General features: G+C 54.7%; 1 protein-coding gene across 2 annotated transcripts; it reads left to right on the top strand.

Moving 5' to 3' along the window:
* The first annotated feature begins 5,834 nt into the window (after nt 1-5,834).
* On the top strand, nt 5,835-13,651 carry NODAL (nodal growth differentiation factor). 2 transcript variants are annotated; one of them, XM_082720233.1, is made up of 3 exons: nt 5,835-6,422; nt 10,609-11,306; nt 12,727-13,651. In XM_082720233.1, the coding sequence occupies exons 1-3, from the start codon at nt 6,227-6,229 to the stop codon at nt 12,877-12,879; spliced, it is 1,047 nt and encodes a 348-aa protein (XP_082576359.1). In that variant the 5' UTR covers nt 5,835-6,226; the 3' UTR covers nt 12,880-13,651. The 2 variants fall into 2 exon arrangements, with proteins under 2 accessions (XP_082576359.1, XP_082576360.1); XM_082720234.1 differs by lacking the exon at nt 5,835-6,422 and adding an exon at nt 10,152-10,230.
* Nucleotides 13,652-14,401: the final 750 nt, after the last annotated feature.

The following is a 14,401-nucleotide window of genomic DNA, read 5'->3' as shown; positions in this document are numbered from 1 at the left end:
TCTTATATCATCAAGCTCCAGCCCACCTTCAGCACCAGAGAGTCTCCCTGGAAGGAGATGGGGAGGTGGGAAGAAGGAGGTGGCTGGCGGGGCTGTGGGAATCTCTGAGAAGCTTCCCAGTGGGAGGAGAGGGATTCTCCGGTGGTCTCTTTGTTTGTTTCCCAGGGCAGGCTGAGCCTTCACCTCCTGACCCTGTGGGAAGCACAAGTGGAGCCTGGGCTCTAACCAGGAGGGGTTTCGAAGGAGAGACCTGATCGGAGGGAGCACTGAACTCCAAGTCAGACAGGCCTGGCCCCTACTGGTTATACCATCTGAGGCTATTCCCCCTCTTCAAGGCTGACGGCAGCCCTGCTCAGGGCACAGAGCTCCTAGAATGCGGCAGAAATGGCTCCCTTACATGAATCATGGTCAGACAGAGCCAAGAGCACTCAGGAGGCATTCTCTTGCTGGTGTTAAGACATCAGCATGCTAAGACAGGTGTACTCACTATTTCTTGAGCATCCACTGTGTACCCGCCAGCCATGTACTCAGGACAGTGAAGTAGAAGAACTTGAAACCAGAGGAAACTGGTGACCTGTGGTGCTTACATCCTTTTGGCGGCCCCTGCATCTCCCTGTCCTTGTCTTCTCACCGCTGTGTCCCCCAGTCCAGGGACTGGGTCAAACAAATTCATTCAAAATAAATAGGTACTGAACATTTGCATGTGTCCAGATCTGTGCTAAACCTCGGGGGTTCCGTGGTGAACTGAACGGACAGGGAATCTGGCTTAAAGCCCGGGACTGGGGGAGGGAAGAAACAAAAACTGAACAGGACCAAGCACAACAGGTGAATTTCTGACCAGGGAAGAAACGAACATGGTGATGTGATAGAGCCCAGAGGGCTTGCTGAGATGGGGTAAGTGGAGAAAGGCTTCTTTGTGCACAGGCAGTAATAAGTGACTGTGTAGGGACACGGTGGTAGTCAGGCTCCCTTCCAAAGTCAGAATAACTGAGGGTCCATCCCAGCTTGACCACTTGCTAGCGGTTCTGCCTTGAGCAAGCTCTGAGTCAGTTTCGTCACCTGTAAAATGAGAGTCAATATCCGGTCTGCTTCCTAGGGGCAGGAGGGGTAAATTAGATAATGCAAACACATTGTGGTAAGCACTTATTTAATAATAGATTATTCATAGCTCATCCAGCCTGGAACGGGTCCCCACAATCTGTGGGTTAGTCCCCGTGGAGTAGGACACTCCTGAGTCTCTGTTTCCTCACTGCTTCCAGAATGTCTCTCTCTCATCCAACACACAGCACATATCTCAAACTCACCCGTCTCAGGCAGCCGGGCAAATGGGCGCAGTCAGGTAAGGAGGGGTAAGAACCGAGGCACGCTGTGGACAACAGAGCCTGCCACAAAGAAAACAGCTACCGTTCTGCATTAGGGAACATTTGCCATGTAGAAACGAGGGCCAAGATCTTTCCATTTCTCAGACGACGAAATAAAAGCATTTTATTCAGGGGCACCTGGCCAGCTCAGTGGGTAGAGCACACAATTCTTGATCTCAGGGTCATGAGTTCGAGCCCCATGTTGGGGGTAGAGATTACTTAAAATGCAGAGGTATTTTATTCAAGATCTCAGGCATTTTTACTGTTGATGATTTAAATGAAAACCTTCCAAAACATTGTTGGGGGTAGGTAAAACACTGCTGCAACCCAAGGCTGGCTGCAGGCATGGTTTGCTCCCTCCCCTTACAGAGTGCCAAGCCCTCCACTGAGCACTCTGACGAAGGCAAAGGCAGGCAGCAGGCTCGCTGGTGGAAAACTCCTGAGGGCTTGAGGACCTCAGCCCTCAACAAAGAGTGGCTTGGTTCAGAGCCTGCAGAGGGAGAGGGACCACATAGGAAGGCTTTGTGGAAGAGGAGACCCTCGAGTTGGACATAGGAATAAAAAGGAGTGTTTTGTGTGAATGCAGAGGGGACAGAATTACCCTGGACAGAGGAAGAGGGGCTTTGAACTTTGAGGGAAGGGCAGGTGTTTCCACAGGGCTGAGTACATTTGGAGTACAAAGGCACTGTAGTGGGGAAGGCTGGGTCTCTCTCTCCAGGTCACAGGGAGCCATGTGTGCTCAGCAGAAGCATCTAGATGGTACCTCCCAGCTCCGGGAGTCATCCTCCAAGATCAGCAGAGTGGGCAACAGAAAGGATGGACAAATACTGAAGACAGAAGACAGAAGCCTGTGCTGAGAGCCACCTCTACCATTTCTTCCTTTCTTTTTAAGATTTTATTTATTCATTTGAGATAGAGTATGAGAGAGCACAAGCTGGGGGAGGGGCAGAGGGAAAGGGAGAAGCAGACTCCCCGCTGAGCAGGGAGCCCAATCCACGACTCAATCCCAGGACCCCGGGATCATGACCCTAGCTGAAGGCAGACGCTTTACCAGTTGAGCCACCCAGGCGTCTCTCTACCATTTCTAGGACTGGACTCATTCCTCTAGGTTGAAGATCACAGCAAGCGACAGTCAGTTATGAGCCAGGAGCTGGGGCTTCAGAAGAAATGGATCAGGAGCCATCTCTGCTTCTTGGGAGCTCACAGTCCGATGGTGGCCTCTGAAGACAGTGTGGATGATGGCTCTGTCATGCTGTGCTTAGAAGAGGCCCTGCCCAGCTGTGGGGGAGCTGGTGATGGGTCCTTTAAGCTGTGTCTCGATAGCTGAGTAGGCGTTCCCTCGGGATACAATGGACACACGACCGTAGAAGAAGGAGCAAGAGGGGCACTGGGGAAGTGGGGACAGCCCAGGTCACACTGGCATATAGGAGATGCTCCCTAAATACGTGCAGACAGGAGCTGCCTTCCTGCCTTGCCCCCGAGGGATTCTAGCTCTTGCCATTAACCGGCTGTAGGCACACTAGAAAAGCATGTCTCTTTGATGAGTGAATACACAGCCAGCGCGACGCTATGCACACTGTGTGCTTTACACACATTTCCTACATAAAACATCCCTGTCACAGGGGTCCTATCCTTTACCCCCATTTTACCACTGAGGAGCAGAAGCTTCGAGATGGTTAGTGGCTGGTCTGCCGCGCCCAGGTAGGGACATAGAAGGATCCTGACCCTGCCTCCTGGCAGCCTGGGCTCACGGTTCCAGCATATAACCATTTAACCATGCTAAATGCCTCTGCCTGTGTCAAGGGAGGGTCTGCGACTCTCTGATGGAAAGCATTCAAGAACTTCGGGGGACTTTGCTCCCCGACCCTCCAGCGAGCTGGGAGGGCCCTGAAAGGTTATCTTCCAGGTCAGGTAATCTGTTGGTCAGTCCGTCTGGGGCAGGGGAGGTGAGAAGGTGTCATTCCCCACCCAGGAAGAGGGAACTTGTAGTCCTTCTTGCAGGAAACAGATCCTGGGTGAACAAACACCCTTAAAAAATGAGTGGGAAGACAATGAGCCTTTGTCCCGCAGAGGTGACAGATTCTATTTCTTCGAGGTGTGGGAGCTGCAGAAAGGTTGGTGATGGATGGGATTTGACAGTTGCTCTTGCTGGCCGGAGAGCACTTCCAGGCCCCTGCATGGTTCTGGGCCAATACACATCAGAAATGAGCTCTGTCTGCAGTTCCCAGACCCTGGGAGAGGCAAGGCTTCGGGAGTTTCTAAGTCTTAGTACAAGGCACACATTCACCTTCTCATCCGTGGGGAAGCAACAGAGCTCAAAGCACAGCTTTGTGTCCCAAGCACACCTGCTCTTCACATGCTGGCCGCTCCCATCTGTAAACCTAGGGCCTTGAGCAAATCACCTTGTTTCTTGCAAGCCTCTGTTTTCCCATCTCTGTGATGATAAAAATCAACTGCAAGGATGAGCAGAGTGCCTGTTGCATGAAGGACTCAGGAAAGGTTAGCTACCGTCCCAACCATTCAGCTTAGCTAAAACACTGATTACGCACCTTCCAGGTATCACACAGTGCAAGGGACACAGGAGGAATAAAACTTTATCCTCCGCTTCAAGAAGCTTCTGGTCCACTAAAAGTAGATTCATCTTTGCTGTTCCTTTCCCCATCTTGTGGGGGGGGGGGGTCAGACTGCTCTGTGCTGAATGTCCCTGTTTCCACGGGGACCACCAGGATTCTGGCGCACGTGGGACTTGGGAAGATCCAAATTTGGAGGAGACTGACTCCTGTACCTCTTTCAAGCTCTACACCCCTCCCATGTGGTGCCATTTTCGGTGCCCACATCCTTGTAGGGCTCCCGCTGCACTCTCAGTGACCTGTCAGTTTTTTATTTATATAATCGTCTGAGGGCTGGGGTTGACTATCCTGAACCAGCAAGCCCCCAGGCTGGGGAGGCTGAGCGACAACCATGGACCACCCATAATGTCCACGTGTAGAGAGTTCTACATATACACCAGGTTTCAGAACTTCTGAAACACTTCACCCTCTGCTCCATTTATTCTGTATGAAAGGAGGGAATCTCCGATAACATTTTACAGATGAGAAAACTGAATGCTGGGACGGGAAGGAGGTCTGAACTACAGCTAGAACCCCAGCCCCGCCCAGGTTCTCGAAGTTGTCTAGTCGGGACCATGGGGTGCTTGTTAGACATGTAGATAACCAAGCCCTCTCTCCAAATTCTAAGTCTAGAGGTCCGGATTGGGACTCAGGACTTGATAGTCTGACGGACACTCAAGGTGATAGTTATCTCTAGGCCAGTCCGGACACAGGGCCACTCACTGACTTACAGACTCAGCTAAGATTCTGGGGGTCCAAACTCAAATGCATACTGTGGGGAAAGCACAATGAACAAGGCAGTCCCCTCTTTAAGGAACTAACAATCTGCCGGCTGAGCGGATTGTCCAGGTCCCAGGGCTGGCGTGGGCTGCAGCCCAGCTGTGTCCTAAGTGAGGCTCCTTCCTACTGGCTGTGGGCCTGGGTGTGGGCCCAGGTGTGGGCCATCTCCTCCCCTTCGACCTTCCCCCACTCTCCCAAGTCTGGAGCTCCTGACTGAGCCTGGTGGGCCTCCTTTCCCTGTCCCCACCTGCTATGGAATGAGTCTGTGGTTCTTTAGAGCTCAGCGTCCTGTGAAAGGAGCAGAGGTGGGCCTGGCACACAGCATTTCTGTAAACGCCAGCTGGCTACTCGTGTGCCCAGCAAAGCTAAGAAAGGAAACGGGGAGGGGGAGCCCTTCTGGTTGGAGAGAGGACAGCTGTGGCCCGACAAGGGGCAAGGATTTCTACTTCTTTAAAGGTAATTCCAGCTTTGACCTGACTGCCCCGGGAAGGGCAGCCAGACCAGGGTCAGTCCCTTGCAGATGAGGAAAGCAGGGCTCAGAGAACGGAAAACCAGAGTGCTGAGCTGAAACAGGTTTCCTGCCGGGCATGGAGACCACTGACGACACCTTTCTGCTGAAATCCCCTGGGGGATGGATGGGAGCCTGTGAAGGGAAGAGCTTGATGCCCCCCCCCCACCCGCAGGTGCTCCACTGACCAGCAGCCAGGATCCCCCTGTTAGCCATGCCCCAGCTTCTGCTGAACACCTCCCTGATGGAGAGGTCTGTCCTTTATCCTGGTCCTGTCTGCCCTTTGTTTTCTCCAGGAGAGCCCTTCTGTGCCTGTCTGAAGCCCGTCCCATGGGCCTTCCTCTGGAGCTCACCTTCCTTGATCCAGCAACTCCCAGTACTCAGTGGTTTCCCGGAGGCTAGGCCTCCCGACAGGCCTTGCGGGATGAGGCCAGGAGTGCTCCCGGAGGCCATGGGGCGGTGTCCTGGAAGGCTGCGTCTGGCGGGGCTGGCCTTGCAGGCCAGTGTGGTGAGAACCTCCAGCACCCACCACTGTTCCTACCCAGTCCTGTTGAGCCAGACATCTCTTGGGAGCCTGGGGACACAGGAAGGGGCAGGAATCCAAGGTCAGGCAAAGCAAGGAAGCCCACAATTCTAATCGGAGGGTTGCCTGTGACATGTTTGCTGTGCCTCCAAAACCAGGCCGTTAGTACCTAGAGGAGCCTGGGCTCGGTGCCGGGAGGGGCCACCAGGAAGGTCCCCCACCTACCATCACCTCCAGCTCCGCGGGTCTCCTCCCTACCAGGCTCAGGTCTGGCCCGCCCCAGCAGGTGGTCACTCTGGGGGCCACCACCAACAACCCCCTCCAGGTTGGGGGCAGGTATAGGAGCTCAAGGCTTTCCCCAGGGAGGGAGGAAAGAGGCGGGGCGGCGGCGAAGGCCCAGGATATAAGGGGCGGAGGCGCGGCTCGCAAGCCCAGCCAGCCCACCATGCACGCCCCCCAGCTGCCGGTGTTCCTCCTGCACGTCTGGTGGGTCCTGCGCCAGGCGGGCGCCGCCACGGTGGCCCCGGTGCCGCTCCGAACGCGGGTACAGCCTTCGTCGCCGTCCCCTCTCGCGTACATGCTGAGCCTCTACCGGGACCCGCTGCCCCGGGCGGACATCATCCGCAGCCTGCAGGCTCAAGGTAGGCTGCGCCGCCTCGCCAAGCAACCAGGGACCTCGGGACTGCGGAAGGGCGCCGGGGCGAGTTGCGGGCGGGCGGTCCCGAGCTGGGGACGCCGCCGCTGAGGGCGCACCAGGCTGGGAGCGCGCTGCCGGGGTCCGGGTCTGGGATGCTCGGCGTCGGCCCTGGCTGGGCGCGCGGGGTCGGCGGGTGGAGGGGTTGTGGCATCTGAAAGGGCCCGGACGGAAACCTTTGCGTCCCGACTCTTGCTTTAGGGTGGTCAGAGAACGGTGCGGGAGGGTGGGAGGCCGACTGGGCCAGGGGACCACGTGGGCTTGTTGAATTACGTAAGCTCCCGTCTCCTCGGCGTCCGATTCCTTGCAATGGGGACACCAGTACCTACCTCCCTTAGAAGACAGTGGTGAACGCTGGGTAACAAAACACATAACAACAATTAGCACGAAACCAGACGTAGTAATAAATGGTCGTTATTATTGCTACATACATTTTGCGGATTTCTTTTCTTTTCCCGCGTCAGGGTGAATGTGTGCCGGAGTCTGGCGCCGTGAGAGTCTCAGGCTGACTGCGAGCTTCGAAAGCCAATGGGTGCATGTAACATCAGGGATTAGAGTTCCGAGATCCTGGAGGAGAGATGGGGTGCGGCGAAGTCGGGAACTGAGACAGGCTTGGGAACTCGAGTCCAGGCTGGGAAGGGGTCAGCGTCCTGAGTGATTCCGGTTCGGAGCCTAGGTGTGGATGGGGGGAAGCCCTCAGCGACCATGGTGATTCGGGAGGATCACTCGGAAAGGGCTGGGCGTTCCAGATGTCGGTGCGATAGGCCCGTGGGTGCTGAACAGAGGGAGCACTCCCCCGGGGTCTCCTTGCCCCTTGCAATCCACATCCTGATGCCTGGGGTTCCCGGCCGCCCTGCTCCGGCCTATGCCTCCCTGGGCCATCTGGGGCCAGACGGCCCTCCCCCACGCTGGGGCGCAATCCACATCCTATAATCTGATCTAATTGGTCACCCGCCAGCGGCTTGTGGTCTGGGGGCGGGGGCTCCTAGCTCCCTGGCCGGCCACATCTGGGGTCAGACAGTTGGTGACCCTCTCCTGAAGGGTCATCTGGGGACCAGACAGACTGTGGACACCCGAGGGGCAAGCTGGCTTGGAAATGACTGGAGTGGTCTCCTCAGTTTTTCTACCAGAAAGCTGCGTGGGGGAGGACGCTGGGCAAACGGGTGGGGGGTTGCCCTTTTTCAGTTCACTTGTCCTTCTGGAGAGTTCCAGAAGGTTTGTGGGGGTTTGACAGCCTGGGAGACTGGGAAATGGAGTCCTGGTCTTCAAAGTCTGCTTCTCAATTTGGATCAGTTTGGGTCCTGTGCATATCCATTGAGTTCTCTAGTTTCCCCTTCGGTAAAGCGAGGGTGGGGGGGTGGGGCTGGCTTTCTGCCTCATTGGTGTGTACACATGGTAAGATATACAGGACCAAATCGACCATTTTACCTCTTTTTAAGTGTGCGGTGACATTAAGTACATTCAGTGTTGTGAACTGGCTTTATTTTTTTAAATGCAGCAAGAAGATTCTGCCTGGAAAGACAATGGTGGAGAAGGGACATTCTAAATGCCCCTTTCCCTTGGGTTTATCTATAGGCCGCCCCAGGAAAGAGGGAAGTGGGTGTTGGGAGTCTAACCAAAGTGGCTTTGCATCTGCCTCTGTCCGTGTTAAAACACCCTCAGCTTGGGCCTTCAGTTTTCTTACCCCCAAAAAACAGTAATAGTGATGGTGATGATTGAAAGAGACCAGGCTCGGATGGGGAAGCAGTTAGTGGCACTTATCTTCAGAGCTGGACACCTAGTGTCATCCCCACACTCTCTTTCAGAGCCCCATGTCCCAACTCAGCCTTAGCACCCTGTCTGAGGGAGAGAACCCAAGGGCATGGGCCCAACCACTTTCTTCTTTAGAACTGGACATAGGTCAAGATTTCACGTGGGGCCCGTGGGGCCAACTCTGTCCAGTGCCTGGATTGGTTTCAGGGTGTCTGTGAACCCCCGTCCTGATACCGATCCCCTGAATCTCATTTATTGTACAGGTGGGTGCATTCTTACCTTGTATCAGGCATCAGTGAACCCCAAAGGATTAGGCACCCCTATCCTAACAAGAACCAGAGCCAGATCTAAGAGAACCTATCAGCACTGTTTCCCAGGGAGCCCTTGGCTAGGGGTGGGCTCATGGAATCAAAGACTTTTCCTGGGTATGGAGCACTCCATGCACATTGTCCATCCTGGGAACAGATGACTTTGCTCCTTGTCCAGGTCCCTCACTACCTATTCCGACACCTTCATTTCTAACCTTGGCCATCAGCAATAATAAGGAGGTAGTTGACGCCAGCCAACTTTTGCTGTACTTTGGTTGTGTTGGGTAAACACCGATGAATGTTATCTCAGTAAATCCTAACACTCCGTCACTATCTTCCTTTTACCAAGAGGCCTACAGAAGGAAAGTAATCTGCCCAAGGTTCAACGGTGAGTGGCAGATTTTGAAGCCTCACAGGACGCACCAGAGCCCCTGGTCTTGACCGCTGAGCTGGAATGTCTTCCTCTAAGAGGCCATTTGTGGGTACTTGAGATAAGACTTGACCAGGAGTTGCTGCAGGTCCCACCTAATCCCCGGGAGGCTAGGGGGTGCTGCTGTGGGCCAGGGGGAGTGCTCCTCCCACACCTCTGGGTAGAGTTGCTAGCCAGGGGCCGGTTATTGCCCCCTGCAGGTGCTAATGAGGAGGGAAGTGGAAATGAAGCAATGGGCAGCTGGAGGTGGGCTGGGAGAGGCTGCCAGGAGGCTGAAACTTGTCTGCAGGTTGGATTTCTCACAGAAATTCACTTACCATATGACCAAAGATGCTTCAAAAAAAAAAAAAAAAAGTGGGGGGCACCTGGGTGGCTCATTCGTAAAGCGTCTGCCTTCGGCTCAGGTCATGATCCCAGGGTCCTGGGATCGAACCCCACATCAGGCTCCCTGCTCAGTGAGAAGCCTGCTTCTCCCTCTCCCACTCCCCCGGCTTGTGTTCCCTCTCTCGCTGTCTCTGTCAAATTAATAAATAAAATATTAAAAAAAAAAAAGGGAACTGTCATGTGGTCTGCCCAGAGTGGACTTAAATCAGAGACCATTACCACCCTTGAGATGGATTCACAAAAGAGTTAGTGTTTTTATTCTAAGGGACGATCCCTGACTTTGATTCAGCAACAAGCCTTCAAGCCTCTTTGTTTCCACGTGGGCTCCTGAGAACGCAGGGATGGGTCGGGCACGACCATTCCCATTGCAAAGAAGAGGAAACCAGGCTTGAAAAAAGTTAAAGGTCACTTTTAGGTGACCTGAAAACCCACAAAAACATGTTATTCCCAGACATCGGACCAAATTAGTCCAGGACTAAAATGAATGGAATGTGCTTCCTTATTCCTTTTCATCCAGTTTGGGTTGAGTTGTCTTGAGGAGGGGGGTGTGGAAGAGGGCCAGGGGCTGTGTGTGTGCTGCGCTGTCTGCCCCAGGTGTGGGAATGCCCCTTGTGGGGGCGGTGTGATAAGCCCCATGCCGGTAGATGAGAAAGCCCCACTGGGTGGCAAACTGCCAGGTCATGCTTAGAAAGCCTGTAGAAACCTGTGCGTCAGGTTGTCAAGAGCTCCTGAAGTTTCTGCCTCCACCCTTAGAAATGGGTGGGGCAGAGAGGGGTCAGTCTTGGGCTTCTGTGCCCCCTGAGCGCCCCAAGCCTCACCTTTCCGTGATATCGCTCATGAGCTAGACCACCCTTCCCAGCGAGGAGACGGAATCTGGGAAGGTGACTTGCTCAGGGTCACAGGGTGGGTGGAGGCTCAGGGTGTGGCCAGAGAGCAGGGAGGACTCATCCAGTTTGTACCAGTTGTTCTCTAGCTCTCGATCCTCTTGGAGGGAGCAGCAGAACCGTGATTTGCTGTTTGGGCAGATCCAGGTTCATTCTTGGCTGTGCCACCTTGTGCGGGTGATTTACCCTCTCTGAGCCGCAGTTGGAATTGGACCAAAATAGATTCCACATTCCTAGCGCCTAGGGCTGGGGAGAGCATGGAGAGGATTCCTGTCAGGTCAAGGCTCCAGCGTGAGCTCCGGTGGTTGTCAGAGCGATGAGGCTGCAGGGGGCCCCCACTCATCCTGCTTCCTTCCCGGTTTTTTCCCCACCCAGATGTGGAGGTGGATGGGCAGAACTGGACCTTTGCTTTTGACTTCTCCTTCCTGAGCCAAGTGGAGGATCTGGTGTGGGCCGAGCTCCGGCTGCAGCTGTCCCGCCCTGTGGACCTGCCCCCCGGCGTCCCACTCTCCATCGAGATTCTCCACCAGCTAAAGCCCGATGCGGAGCAGGACCCGGCTGACTGCCACGAGCGTCTTCGGATGGACCTGTTCACCGTCCCGCTGTCCCAGGTTACCTTTTCCTCAGGCAGCATGGTCCTGGAGGTGACCAGGCCACTGTCCAAGTGGCTGAAGCACCCCGGGGAGCTGGAGGAGCAGATGTCCGGTTTGGTCGGAGAGTGTCAGCGGCGGGCTCCCACCCCGCCTGTCACCAGCGTGCTCCTGCTGCTCTACTCCAACCTCTCCCCAGAGCAGAGGCGGCTAGGGAGCTCCACCTTGCTGTGGGAGGCTGAGAGCTCCTGGCGTGCCCGGGAGGGACAGCTGTCCCAGGAGAGGGGCCGGCGGCACCGTCGACATCACTTGCCGGACAAAAGCCAGCTGTGTCGGAAGGTCAAGTTCCAGGTGGATTTCAACCTCATTGGGTGGGGCTCCTGGATCATCTACCCGAAGCAATACAATGCCTATCGCTGCGAGGGCGAGTGTCCTAGCCCTGTGGGGGAGGAGTTCCATCCCACCAACCACGCGTATATCCAGGTGCGGAGCCCTGCTAAGGGGAGGGGAGGCAGGGGGCTGTGGGGGAGAGGAGGCCATATTGCCCAATCAGTGGGGGGACAGGACTCTGGCTTTGCTGGTAAATTTGTGTTCATTCATTCACCGTTACTCAGGCACCAGCTGTGTGCCCGCTCCTGTCCTGGGAGATAGTGAAAGTCTGTGACACGGTCCCCAGAGGGCCTACTTGCAGTTGCGCCCCCTTGGGTAACCTTGAACACCTTGCTTCGTTAGGCCTCCTTCCTTGCCTTTCATAAAATTAGGGTTGGAAGGTGTAGACCAGAAGGCCTCCGCTTTTCCTCCGCTCTGGCTTCTAGGAAAGGAAGTTCAGAATCTGGTCTCTGGGAATAAACCTGGCTTCGATCCCTACATATTAGCTGTGTGATATCGATCAGGTTGCTTATTCTCTCTGAGCCTGACCGTTCCTGCCTGTGAACGGGGGATGGCAATGCTGCGTAGTTCAGAGCAATGTTGTAGGGTTAAATGAGACAAGATGGATACCGTGTGTGTACCTGCGGACAGGGGACCGTGGATGTTGTATTATCATTTCTAGAAGCCTGTGATTCACTGATGGAAGGAGGGGGCGCGTTTATGGGGCCGTGCTTGGGGTAATCCTGTTCCAGCCACTGTCCTTTTGCTCCCTCAGACGGGAGTTGGACACCGTTGTATAGTAGAGAAAGCCCAAGACTACCACTGTGTGCCACGAATCAGCCTAAGGTCTAGAAAGTGGTGGAGGAGAGCAAAGGGAAAATGAGAGGGAGGGGGAACAGAATAGAGCCTCACATGGGGGCCCTGATATTGGAGCTCAGATGCTCTGGGGAGCGCGTGAGCTGAGCTCCTACAAGGGAAGCACTGGTGGGGCCAGAGCCCTCTAGGACCTTTCCTGGGCAAAGGCCTCAGCCTCTCCTGGGACGTTGCTTCCTGAACCTCCTGCTGCATGATCAAGGGGACCCCCAGAGACCCAGAGAGTCCCAGTAGCAGCTCTGACACTGATCCAAAAAGACCTTGCTGGGCCGCAGGGACGGGGCGCGGTTCCAGAGTGCCAAGGAACCGTTACCTTTTCTGTCGTTGACTCTCCTTGCCCTTCTCTGGGCGACAAAGCAAATCCCACAAGAATTTCTGCATGACTCTCTTCGGCTTCATGTTTCTGGAACTAAACCAGGAGTTTCTTGGAATTGGTATGCACTCGAGGCTAGAACAGGAGGACATGTCCATTTGCTCCTGCTCTACCCAGATACAGCTTTTAGAATCTTCTGTTTAGCTCTTCTTTTTTTTTAACAGCCTGTAAAGTTACTTTACATGTAGAGAGTTGTGGATGCGTTGGCAGGCTGATTCCCTTTATGAGAACCAGCTTCTTCAGCTTTTGTACCAGAAACGGATTTTAACTGACTTTTTTCTCCCCCAGAGTCTACTGAAACGATACCAGCCCCACCGAGTCCCTTCCACCTGCTGTGCCCCAGTGAAGACCAAGCCACTGAGCATGCTCTATGTGGACAACGGCAGGGTCCTCCTGGACCATCACAGAGACATGATTGTGGAAGAATGCGGGTGCCTTTGACAAGATCCTGGTGGGGCCGGATTTGCCTGTACCCTGGGACGTTGGGAAGGTCCTAGAAGACACGAGAACCATCTAATGCAATGAGGAGACACAGAGGGGGAAAGGTTGTTCTGCGTGCTAGACCAAGGAGGAAGGGCTGTCCCCTCCGTAAAGGAAGGCTCTGGGAAATGTGCCTCATATGGAGGCTGCTGTCAGGAGATGGCAGGCTGGTTGGCTGTTCTTCCTGAAGAGATGGTGGTGACCAGAAGCACTAGGGCAAGGGTTCTTTACTTGACTTCTTAACCTATGAATCCCCAGAAATGATAGTCAAAAGGTGGGGCATGTGTGCATTCATCTTTGAGGTGGGACAGGTTACCGATGACTTTTATGTATTCTCAGAAGGGGTCTTGGACCAGCCCTGCCCCCCACCCCAGCAAGATGAACTTCACTGTGTTAAATGAAAAACAGTTTCTCTCATTGTCTCTGGCTGGTTTGGGGTAGCCCCGCCCCCCAGGCTGGCTGGTGGCGATGTGCTGGCCTTGTCCAGAGGCTCCCCGGAGTGGGTCTCTGCTAATGATGTGCACAGACACTACAACCATTGTGAAGTCCTCCCAGGCCAGCTGGTGCCTTTGAAGGGAGAGGCAGGAACTCCCCCAGAGAGCTGGCCACGGTGCACTCCAGGAGTGGAGCCCTCGGGCACCCCCTCCAACCCCCCCAACCCCCCCAACCTCCCCGACCCCCCGTCAGCCTGCTTGGTAGACACTGTCCGAGTCTATTAAAGTTGGTGACAGTTCTCCTTGGTCTCTCATTGTGTGCTGTTAATGAGGCCCCGAGCTTCCCATCCAACAGGGGTGAGGGCGGCCTAGGACTTGGGTTATGGTCACAGCTGAGCCACTGAGAGGCTGTGTGGCCTCAGGTAATTCCTTGCTCAGCCTCCTTCTGTAAGGTGTGAGTAGGAGGATCCTGTTGGCCACCTGTAACCTTACCAGCAGGCCTCTGGGCCTTATCCCTGTCTTCCTCTACAGCTTACAAAGTCTGCTGAGCCCCGGGGCCTGCTGTACCCCTCTCTCGAACCTTTATCAGCCCCTCTGTTGCTCAGGGCTTGAAGTCTGGCTTCATTTCGGGTTCCACCTAGCCGCCCAGTAAAAGGAACCCCAGCTTTTTTGTGGGAAACTCTGCATCACAGTACCCGGGCACGGCTTTGCCTTTTGGACAAAAAGACCCCAAAGGCAGCAATCCTGGTTTGCTTTTAGCTGACCTCATAAAGCGTTGCCGGAACGGGCTGTTTCTGTTTGGCAGCAGGGAGGAGGAGGGCATTCTAGTGGGATTGCGGGGTCTACGGTCTTTCTACCCCAGCTCCCCACCAAGAAGCCGGTCAGCTTGTGCTGCCTCTACGCAGAGGAAAGGACGCATGAAGTGCTAGCAGAAGGCTTAGAAAAATGATCCCATCATGTGGAAACCTGTCCTGACGTGAGATGTGACTCGACTGTAGTGACAGTTGAATCAAGTTAGCAATTCTGGCCTAGGCCAAGGTTGAAGCTAG

Source organism: Mustela nivalis (assembly GCF_964662115.1).
Source record: "Mustela nivalis genome assembly, chromosome: 2".
Taxonomy (NCBI): domain Eukaryota; kingdom Metazoa; phylum Chordata; class Mammalia; order Carnivora; family Mustelidae; genus Mustela; species Mustela nivalis.
This window is presented reverse-complemented; position numbering and strand designations above follow the sequence as displayed.

Coding starts and splice junctions, on each gene's coding strand:
- NODAL (XM_082720233.1), top strand. CDS start 6,227: ATGCACGCCCCCCAGCTGCCGGTGTTCCTCCTGCACGTCTGGTGGGTC. Junction 6,423..10,608: donor CCGCAGCCTGCAGGCTCAAG/GTAGGCTGCGCC, acceptor TTCCCCACCCAG/ATGTGGAGGTGGATGGGCAG. Junction 11,307..12,726: donor CCAACCACGCGTATATCCAG/GTGCGGAGCCCT, acceptor TTTCTCCCCCAG/AGTCTACTGAAACGATACCA.